General features: G+C 35.5%; 1 protein-coding gene across 2 annotated transcripts in view; it reads left to right on the plus strand.

The window, feature by feature from the left end:
- Window positions 1–10,319, plus strand: part of LOC110459659 (delta(7)-sterol 5(6)-desaturase erg32-like) — a 26,914-nt gene extending 16,595 nt beyond the window's left edge. Inside the window, exons 5-6 of one of the 2 annotated variants that reach the window (XM_021512016.1) lie at window positions 5,241–5,361; window positions 8,933–10,319. In XM_021512016.1, the coding sequence (XP_021367691.1) occupies window positions 5,241–5,361; window positions 8,933–9,077 (266 nt within the window). In that variant the 3' untranslated portion in view covers window positions 9,078–10,319. Of the gene's footprint in view, window positions 1–5,240; window positions 5,362–8,932 lie in introns of those variants that run through there. The other variant, XR_002463916.1, reaches the window with a different exon arrangement.
- Window positions 10,320–12,045: the final 1,726 nt, after the last annotated feature.

Genomic DNA, 12,045 nt, shown 5'->3' on the forward strand with positions numbered 1-12,045 from the left:
AAATATTAATATAAATATTCATGTACCAATTATGGAAATCAGAAGAATCACATTGAGGGGGAAAAAATGTTAATGAATTGTAAAAAAATATAATTTAAATTTCATTCAAATTTGAAGTTAAATGTCCTGAATCTCCTAGAACTTAAGATGGAATGGGATATAGATAAGAGAATATGTTTGTTTTCTTTTTCATCACATCTCTCACAACCATTATCATTATCTAATGATAAATGGTTGTGAGTGTCATGGAAAATATTCTGAAAAGTACAACACGATCTTCAGTATATTTGATACAATCATGGAAGTAATAGAATGCTGTTTCAAATCAAGTAGGACTGTATGAAATTTTATACTACTCTATCCAAGAATGCTACTCGTCAAATATCATCAACAAGGGCGATTCCTGAGAAAGTTGTTTAAAGGTTTGGTTTAGTTTGGTTTAATTTTGTTTAACGTCCTATTAACAGCTAAGGTCATTTAAGGCGTGCTTGCTTGTTTGTATGCAGGAGACAGGGTAATTTGGTGTGCTTACGTCCTTGTGATAGCGTGGATCTGATGCCGACTTTATAGTGCTATCTCACTGAAATACATGCTGAAGGCACCAAGCACAGCATTCTGCCCGGTCACATTATACTGATAACGGGTGAACCAGTTGTTGCCATTCCCCTAAATGCTGAATGATAAGCAGAGAATAACAAACACCATTTTCTGGACTTTGGTATGTCCCGGCCTTGGGACAGAACTCATTGCCTTCCTCACCTGGACGAACGCTCATTATTAAGGCCAAGGGTGAGGTTTGCCAAGCAAGGCGCAAGGAAATAAAAGTTAGTTAGAAATAGAAAGAAAGATAAAGATCCCAAATGTTGCATTGGGTGTAGCAGATTTATTTTGTCGCTTTTGTGTCCCCAAATAGAGGAAATAAAAGTGAATCCCCAATTCCGCAGGGGGTTCCCACGTTAGTCGCCTCGTACGATACATGCAGTGGTCCGGGTAACAGCAGATGTATTCTTTTCCCGATCCCCCACCTGCAGGGGAGAAGATATTTACATATTTGACCCATTTGACCTTGAAAGTAGATCAAGGTCTTTATTTGAGAAAACTTTATATCACTATGTCCAGGTACCTATAGGCTGAATATCATTGCTCTAGACCTCTTGGTTATTCAAAAGAAGATGTTTAAACGTTTATAACACGTTTAACCCCTGTGACCTTGAAAGTAGGTTGAGGTCATTTATTTGAGGAATTTTATATCGCTCTGTCTCGGGTACCTTCTGGCCAAGTAACAGTATTCTGGAACTTCTGGTTATTCTGAAGAAGATCTTTAAAAGTTTTAAAAACATTTGACCCTTGTGATGTTTAAAGTGGGTCAATGTCATTTTTTAAGAAAACTTTATAGCACTACATGCCAGGTACCTACTGGCCAAGTATTATTACTGTGAACCTCCTTGTTATTCAAAAGAAGTTCAAAGGATTTTACATATCTAACCCCTGTGACCTTGAAAGTAAAGTAAGGTTGTTTATTTGATGAGACTTATAGCACTCTATCCCAGGTACCCATTTGCCAAATATCATGGCCCTAGGTCTTTCAGTTCTAAAGATATTCAAAGAAAAAGTTAACGGACGACGGACGGACGATGGACAACACACCATACTATAAGCTCAACTGGCAAGCTAAAAAACAAGTTGTCAAATTTGTCTGAATTGCTCACCTTTATTGAGTATCATTGGCAATCACATTTCTGACCTTGAAATTGGGTAAAGGCAAGTCACCAGGAAGGATACAACTGTTGATGATCCTGGTGATGGTGGAATCTCTCAAGGTTGGATTATACTGTATTATTCCTGGTGATGACATCCTTCCTGGTGATGCTGTCCGTCCTAGTGGTGGCATCAGTCCTGTTTGGGTCCCACAACAGGACTGAAAATAGCCGTAGAAGGGACCCCACCACCTTAAATGACACCACTTCTGGTAAGGACACCATGCTATGCCAGGCGCGCTGCAACCACCAGGAACAACACCACCACATGGAAGAACATTACAACAAGTACCGACAAAACCACAAGAAGTGAAGACAACAGTAGGATGGACACCACCAACACCAAAACTAAAGGATTCCACAGCAAGGATTGACACAAACACTAGGAAGGACAAAAACACCTGGAAGGATCTGACACCATCAGCAGGGGGCACACCACCACTGGTAAGAGAACACCATTGCTAGAAGAGATGCACCACCAGGAACCACACCACCACATGACGACATCAACACAAGCACTAATGAAACCACAAGAAATGAGGACAACAGCAGGAAACTTATAAGTAGGGGCAAACAAGAAGGGGGGAGGGGGGGGGCGGTAAACATTTAGTTGGGATAAAGTAGGGTATAACATAGGTGAGGGCTACAACTAGGAGGTAACAAGAAGGAGGTTAATAGGATGGAGCTAACAACTTGGGAGGGGAGCAATAATTAGGGAGTTATCGGGAAGTGGTGGGCTGATAGCTAGAGGGCTAACAGGTAGGAAGCACATCAATATGAGTGTTAATATGAGGCAGTAATGGTTAGGGGTTTACAGGAAGGGGGCTACAAATATGAGGCTAACAGGTGTGGGCTTCTGGAAAAGAGGCTCGTTGTTGTGGGTGTAAAAGCTTGCGGATGGAGCGGTGGTGAGAAAGATAATGGGCAAAGAGCTAGAATATAGGAGGGCCACTGGGTCCAGAGGTTATTGGAGAGCTGTCAGACTAGGAACGTGGTAATTAGGTTAGGGGGCTAATATGTAAAGGGGTTAACAAATACATGGGCTTACATGTAGGGGCTACAACTTAGAGGGGGTAACAAGAAGGAGGTTATTAGAATGGAGCTAACTGCTGGGTTGGGGTGGGGGGCACCAATTAGGGGTTTATTAGTAAGTGGGCTAATAGCTAGAGGGCTAACAGGTAGGAAGCACATCCATATGAGTGTTAATGTGAGGCAGTAATGGTTTGGGTTTACCGGTAGGGGGCTAACAGGTGTGGGCTTATGGAAAGGAGGCTCATTGTTGTTGGTGTTTAAGCTTGCGGGTGCAGTCCTGATAAACATAATGGGCAGAAGGTTAAAACATAGGAGGGGCAATGGGTTCAGGGGCTATTTTGCATGTAGAGCTGTCAGAACAGGGATGTGGTAATTAGGCTAGGGGGTTAATAATTACAGGGGTCAACAAGTACAGGAGCTTACATGTGGGGGCTACAACTATATGGGACATTAAGTAGGGGGTTATTATGTATTTGGCAACAACGGCTAATAGTTAAGAGGAACAACAACTAGGGAGTTAGAGGGCTAATTGGTATGAGTCAGTGTTAACATGAAGGGGGTAAATATTAAAAGGCCAATGGTTAGGGAGCAGGGCCAATATTGAAGGGGTTTCAGGTAGATAAAAACACTTTTGCAAATATTTCCATATAAAAATGTTCCAGACTATATGAAATGTTATACTACTCTATCCAAGAATGCTACTCGTCAAATATCATCACCAAGGGCGATTCCTGAAGAGGTTGTTTAAAGGTTTGGTTTGGTTTAGTTTTGTTTAACGTCCTATTAACAGCTAAGGTCATTTAAGGACTTGCCTCCATGTCTGCAGTGTATGCGTTTTTGCGTGTGTGTATGCAGGAGACAGGGTAATTTGGTGTGCTTGCCTTCTTGTGATAGCGTGGATCTGATGCCGACTTTATAGTGCTATCTCACTGAAATACCATGCCGAAGGCATCAATCACAGCATTCTGCCCGGTCACATTATACTGATAACGGGTGAACCAGTTGTTGCCATTCCCCTTAATGCTGAATGTTAAGCAGGGAATAACAACTACCATTTTTAAGGACTTTGGTATGTCCTGGCCTGGGAACAGAACTCATTGCCTTCCTCACCTGGGCGAACGCTCAACATTAAGGCCAAAAGTGAGGTTTGCCCAGCAAAGCGACAGGAAATAACAGGAAATAACCACTGTATTATTTCAAAAGATTCGTCTCCTTCCAGCAAAGTGAACGTAATGTGCTGCCATGTTGTATATTACTTGGCTTGCAATCTGAACCGGTCACTTCATGGACGGGGTATTATAAATATATCCAGCATAAATGATTAACGGTTGAATACACAAATTAATACAATAATGCATATATAATTAAATTGTTATATTTTTAATTATTTACTAATCCTCTAATTACATTTTAATGTTATTAGTCGCAATCTGTTAATTTAACTGCATTTAATCGACCAATGCGTCGATGAAATACAATTGAATAAAATAAACCGCTTTCCAGTGAAGATGCCCCGAGTGTAATTCGGGTAGTAATAGCGACAGCCTTTATTATTTCTCGACCATCTGATATCGCCTCTACGCTCTTGTGTTGACTAGGGCAAGAGTCTTCCTCAAATTTCATTGCGATATTGTAAACTCCTTTTATGTCTTTTCTTCTTGTAGTAAATTTAGGTTTCGTAGTCAGCTTCAATCTGAGCATAGAGCGTAAGTGAGCGTAACCCCTGGATGATCGAAAATGAGTTAATTTCTACCTAAACGGATTTCTTGACTTGTCTCGCTCCTTTACGTTCTTGTTTTTCACTGTAGATTCTTTCAGTCCTGGTAACTTTGAGTCGAACATCCCTTTATTCACATATCTTCTTGCGTCATTCTTCTCCCTTGTCGATAACTACATCCATTCACCTCGGTATGTTTTCCTGGACCCTAGCATTATCTCGCTAAACTCACTTATGGCGCGGTTAAAGACTTGTAATGATTACTCCGTTTCATTAAGTAGATGTTGAATGTGAGATTGAACCTCTCCCCCTTAGTTTAATGAATTAATTTGTATCAAAGCGTTATTGTTAATTAATGGTGACTAATTGTTAAAAAATATAATCAAAATAATAACGTGACAGTTAGATTTTTAAAAAGTGACAGAGGATCCTACGAATCTCTTGACAATCGAACTGAAAGGCGGGAAGGCCATGTTCACATTTTGGTAGTTGTAGGGATTAAGTACAGACGACGTAGAATTTAAAAAAGATGTTATAAATATATATCTCGGTGTGCTTTCGAATTTTAAATACTATATGATGAATCGTGATATGGTGACAGAAGAGACTTAACTATAGTAAGTGATCGTCCATCTCTGTAATGGCTTCCGTTGTATTGACATTGCCTTGTCCGTCATACTCGACCTAGCCGCCATACCTGACCGTTTAACAACCAGTTGCTGTTCGTGTTCCAGCTGTCTATGTTCCCGTCCTACTGTATACCTACTACTACGGACTGATGGACCACTCGGGAGTCAAGATGGACGCTTTTTGGCCTTGGCAACCGCCCTCCCAGTTCCATGACAACCACCATAAGTAAGTCATCGTTCATTCCAACGCTTTCAGGATCCTTTGTCTAGTTTGGTAAAACCTTTGTCTTTTAAGGAAGTATAGAAATACTTATTTGTTTGGACAGTGAAACAGTTTCTGTTTTATTTAATTTCAATATTTTTTTATTATACATAAGCTTGCTATCGTGAAGTTACTGGTCTATAATTAGTGACATCATTGGACGAACAATTTCCTTTATAAGTGGTATTTATATTAGCTTGTTTATAAGTGGTATTTATATGAGCTTGTTTACAAGTGGTATTTATATTTGCTTGTTTATAAGTGGTATTTATATGAGCTTATTTATAAGTGGTATTTATATTAACTTGTTTATAAGGTGTATTTATATGAGCTTATTTATAAGTGGTATTTATATAAGATTGTTTATAAGTGGTAATTATATTAGCTGGTTTATAAATGGTATTTATATAAGCTTGTTTAAAAGTGGTATTGATACTAGCTTGTTTATAAGTGGTATTTATATTAGCTTGTTTATAAGTGGTATTTATATGAGCTTGTTTATAAGTGGTATTTATATTAGCTTATTTATAAGTGGTATTGATACTAGTTTGTGTATGAGTGGTATTTATATGAGCTTGTTTATAAGTGGTATTTATATAAGCTTGTTTTTAAGTGGTATTTATATGAGCTTGTGTATAAGTTGTATTTATATGAGCTTGTTTATAAATGGTATTTATATTAGCTTGTTTATAAGTGGTATTTATATTAACTTGTTTATAAGTGGTATTTATATGAGCTTGTTTATAAGTGGTATTGATACTAGCTTGTTTATAATTGGTATTTATATTAGCTTGTTTATAAGTGGTATTTATAATATGAAAAGGAAAAGCCTTAAAAGAGCGTAGCTTTTGTTGATCTCTGATATTTACTGATTCAGAATACTGAATATTCAAAATGAAATAAGATAAACCTTTTTTAAAGTCGGCAAGTCGGGGAATAACAATAAAACACAAACTCTAATGAGATTAAGACCGATATAACAATAGGGGAGACCGGGGCAAGTTCGACCTTTTTTTTTTTATTTAAGTCCGTTGTGGGAAGTATGGCATCGCGTCCGATTTTGAACATGATTTAACTTTCCTATCGGAAGATCGGATAGCCGAACGAGCCCCGCCATGGGGTAAGTTCGGACAGGCATTCGGGTAAGTTCGGCCCCCATTAAGATCAGCTTAATTATGTAGTCATAAAGCATGCAACGTCAGATTTTACCGCTAATTTTACGACTTTTTATGTGTTACATGGGCCGAACTTGCCAAGGTATCATTGGCCGAACCTGTTCGGGTTCGAATTGATATTTCAATAAATTCTTATCGTACTGCAATATGGTAGTGAGTGATTGGCTTGACTTCTATGTATATCATTTGAAGCTGTCGGTGTGTAACACGTTTGACCGTAAAAAAGTAGCAATCCTGTTTCAAAAAGTTCGCATAACTAGAAGCGAGATCATGATTTTCTTTCTACCCTCTCAAACGTAATTTTCTTCTGTTTAGTAATTTTGCATTAGAGTATTCCTTGCCATTTTGTCGTAGAATGCCCAGCCAACTAAACTGCTAAGATTCGTAAAGTTGTTAATATTAGCTCAAAAACAAAAATATCAGGGGTGGCCGAACTTGCCCTGGTCTCCCGTATGTAGATTTTTTTGTATCGTTGATGATTGATAAAAATGTATCCACAATACAATTTTTGCATCAATGACGCAGTTGTCTTCCAGTCAAAGCTAAAGTAGATATTTGTTCTTGTGCGTTACGTATATGATGGGTTGGGTGGCGCAGTTGATAGTGCGCTCGTCTTCACCAATATGGCCGGATTCAATTCCGGTCACCTGCCCGTCCACGCAGGTTTTCTCAGGATACTCCAACTTCCTCCCATATTAGGAATTAAATCCTCTGCGCGCTTCCGTCAGGGCACAAAAAGAATGATTGAGATTAGCTGGGGAAAAACTGTTTGGTAATTTCTATAGAAAAAAGTGCATGTTACATATTTGACGACTAGTCAAAGAAAATGTATAGAGATGTAAGTTGCAAAAATTAAAATTGAAAAAAAGAAAACATTGTAATACTTTGATGTAACTGAGATTGTCGTTATATCGATAGGTAGTCTCAATTACCCTTCTATCCTAAAACACTGGATTGAATTTCAAATTTTGTAACTGTCACCGAGGTTTGACAGGTAATGATGCCAAATAAAATTAAACAGTTTCTGTCTGTAACTAGTTAGATATCGGCACGCGTTGTAAAAAAGTAATACGTTGCTGAATGTCTGCAGAATTATTGTTGATTTCGACATATATGCATTTTCCATTGTTTCTTTTATGAGTGGTGATGCATAAATAAATAATGTAAAGACTATAAACAGACTTTCAAAAATGTTAATTATTTCGTTCATATTCTCATCAAATGGAAATCAAAAGATGATGAAAAATAAATGTACACGTTGACCTATTGGTTTAATACCGGCTCTTTTTTAAGATATCTCCCAGTAAAAATATTAACAGAACCGGGTTGATAACAAAAAGGATCTTCAGAAAATATCCGCATTTTTACTTTTTGTGCATGTGGCAAAAACAGAAATAAAAAGTCTTGAAACACCGACAAAGAGATAATTGCAACGGACATCAGTTCCAGGATTTCCCGGTTATTTTTCATCCTTCCGGAAATAACCGATGAAGGCCGATGGGTTGTGACGTGCTTTTGACGTCTTAGTATGACAATCTCTAAACGAAGTTACATGTAGTATCTTTTATGTGATAGACATTTTTTTCACTCACAATGTATATTAGTTTTTATCAAAATAAACAAGTAATAAAACATGAAGATTGTTTTCACTCTATGCAGAAATTCATGTATGGATTGAAACACAATTGTCATTGCTTCAAGGATACACTTCCGGTTTCACCACTGGACGTCTAATAATTAAAGGCAACGTGTAGTAAGGGGAAGCAACTCTGTTTACGCACGCATGTGTTACCATTAAAGAGCTTCGCTTGGGCGCTTTCGGCGCCCGAGAGCTACGTTCTTATTAGCTTGTTTCCAACTATTGAGTAGCACACATGCATCAATTGTTTTATTGAGTTAAAGCATATGAGGGACAATCTTAGGGAGACAATGACATTCTTAATGATTTGAGAAATATCTCCATCTCCATGAGGCTTATTTTAAATAAGATTTTGATTCGATCAGCTGTAATGTTTAGTACTATGGGTCTTTTTGTTGATGCGAAAGGGGTGAAGGGTTGAGGTAACAGGGGATATAATGTCAAGTTTCTGTCTTATATTCGGATACATAACACTCATCCTCATCATAATTTTTACTGTTATTAATGTCAGTAGATCAAATATCATATCCAACATGGCTTTAATTGTATTTCGGATTTAATTTTCATCAATTGTCGTGATACACATATCTAAAAAAGAATTCTTCGGACAGATGATGAGTAACAATAATAAGGAAATGAAGTTATACTACAGTTATATTCAATCCTTTCCGCCATCATGCAAAAAACAAGACACGAAATGACATGTCAAATTTTATTTCAGGTATTTCCATGTAAACTTCGGTTTCAACTCCTATCTGTTTGATTGGCTACATAGCACCTTGGACAGACCAGACAGAGAATATGGCGAGCATATCTTCGGGGGTTACGGTAAACCTAAAACCAAACCCATATCAAAGGTTCAATAGCCGCCATCAGTCCGACGTCATTTGTTAATTGTATTTATTTCATTGTATTTGTTTCAACGTGATGTTATTTATTTGTTTTGTTATGACACGTTACAGTTTCTGTCCCCGCATATTGATATTTACGGAAAGCTTAACACTTTAAGTTAAGTTAGTAGTGAGGAATGTTCCCTGTATCCACTGCTCACTTCAAAGGCCGATACAGTCATGCCAGTTTAAATAATATTACATTTTACATGAAACTTTTATTTGTTTCGTCATCTTATATTAAAATGAAACATCAGTTTACCATTAAAGTATCAATATCACTAGTCAAAAGATTTTAAGATGATCATACCAAACTTAAAATTAATTTAATGCTATCAATAATGAATGTTGTTTAGAATCTAACATTAAATCATCACTCTTTACACGTACATCCTTACAAATGACAGCATTATAACAGTAGCAAACGTTACTCTGTTTGTTTTACCCCTATTGTATGGAGTTAGAATATTCTTATAGACAAAATGACATATTACTGTCACTTATATTTCAAAGTCTGGTATTTCTTCACTAACTAGAGCGGCGATGGTTTTATTTTTTGTATGGTATACCTGAGGAGATAGTGTTCATTTTGCTAAGTCATACTGCTTTCTTAGTTTCTTCTTCTTTACTAAAATTTTGTAATACTCCTTAGAGTAAGAAACATAATGTGCTTTCTTGCCACACTTGCCAATCCATATCCTGCTTTAGGGTATCACTGATATTATTTCGTTGCCAGTTATCGACACGTAAAGAGTGGGTTAGTATCATGTATCATAACTAAATATAGTGTTAGTATATAGTGTAACATATATATAGTTTGTGTTAGTATATAATAACATAGATCTAGTACGTGTAAGTATATAGTAAAATTACGTCTAGAGTGTTAATATATAGTAACGTACATCTAGTTCGTGTTAGTATATATAGTAACATTACATCTAGAACGTGTTAATATAAAGTAACGTATATCTAGTTCGTGTTAGTATATATAGTAACATTACGTCTAGAATGTGTTAATATATAGTAACATAGATCAAGTACGTGTTAGTATATAGTAACATTACGTCTAGAGTGTGTTAATATATAGTAACATAGATCTAGTTCGTGTTAGTATATATAGTAACATTACATATAACGTGTTAATATAAAGTAACGTATATCTAGTTCGTATTAGTATATATAGTAACATTACGTCTAGAATGTGTTAATTTATAGTAACATAGATCAAGTACGTGTTAGTATATAGTAACATTACGTCTAGAGTGTGTTAATATATAGTAACATAGATCTAGTACGTGTAAGTATATAGTAACATTACATCTAGAATGTGTTAATATATAATAACATAGATCTAGTACGTGTTAGTATATAGTAACCTTACGTCTAGAGTGTGTTAATATATAGTAACATAGATCTAGTACGTGTAAGTATATAGTAACATATCTGGAGTGTGTAATATATAGTAACATAGATCTAGTACGTGTAAATATATAGTAACATTACATCTAGAATGTGTTAATATATAATAACATAGATCTAGTACGTGTTAGTATATAGTAACCTTACGTCTAGAGTGTGATAATATATAGTAACATAGATCTAGTACGTGTAAGTATATAGTAACATTACATCTAGAATGTGTTAATATATAATAACATAGATCTAGTACGTGTTAGTATATAGTAACCTTACGTCTAGAGTGTGATAATATATAGTAACATAGATCTAGTACGTGTAAGTATATAGTAACATTACATCTAGAATGTGTTAATATATAATAACATAGATCTAGTACGTGTTAGTATATAGTAACATTACATCTAGAGTGTGTTATATATAGTAACATAGATATAGTACGTGTTAGTATATAGTAACATTACGTCTAGAATGTGTGAATATATAGTAACATAGATCTAGTACGTGTTAGTATATAGTAACATTACGTCTAGAGTGTGTAATATATAGTAACTTAGATCTAGTACGTGTACGTATATAGTAACATTACGTCTAGAATGTGTTAATATATAGTAACATAGATCTAGTACGTGTTAGTATATAGTAACATTACATCTAGAGTGTGTAATATATAGTAACATAGATCTAGTACGTGTAAATATATAGTAACATTACATATAGAATGTGTTAATATATAGTAACGTAGATCTAGTTCGTGTTAGTATATATAGTAACATTACATCTAGAATGTGCAATATATAGTAACATAGATCTAGTACGTGTAAGTATATAGTAACATTACATCTAGAGTGTGTAATATATAGTAACATAGATCTAGTACGTGTAAGTATATAGTAACATTACATCTAGAGTGTGTAATATATAGTAACATAGATCTAGTACGTGTAAGTATATAGTAACATTACGTCTAGAATGTGTTAATATATAGTAACATAGATCTAGTCCGTGTTAGTATATAGTAACATTACGTCTAGAGTGTGTTAATGTATTGTAGCATAGATCTAGTTAGTGTTAGTATATAGTAACATTACATCTAGAGTGTGTTAATATAAAGTAACATAGATCTAGTTAGTGTTCATACAACATTTTAGTAACACTACGTCTAGATTGTGTTAATATATGGTAGCATGAGATAATAAGCGTAAGTATGTAATAACATTACATGAATGTTGTGTTCCATATATTAACATAATGTTTAGTTTATGTTGATATATAATAACATTGCGTGTATTTAGTGGTTAATATATAATAATATTACGTGTTTTTTTTACACAAATTATGGTTTAAATAAGAGTTCAGCAAAGTAACATGACGTTTTTTGCCATATAATAACATAGGAATACCTCTTACATTTTGTGAATGCAAATATGCAGCTCTACAATTTCTTATTTATCAAAATTACATGTATATGCTAGTATTTGCCATAACTCAGAAGTGGAATTATTTTTATTTATCAAAATTACATAAA

Source organism: Mizuhopecten yessoensis, unplaced genomic scaffold, assembly GCF_002113885.1.
Source record: "Mizuhopecten yessoensis strain PY_sf001 unplaced genomic scaffold, ASM211388v2 scaffold10175, whole genome shotgun sequence".
NCBI classification, from domain to species: domain Eukaryota; kingdom Metazoa; phylum Mollusca; class Bivalvia; order Pectinida; family Pectinidae; genus Mizuhopecten; species Mizuhopecten yessoensis.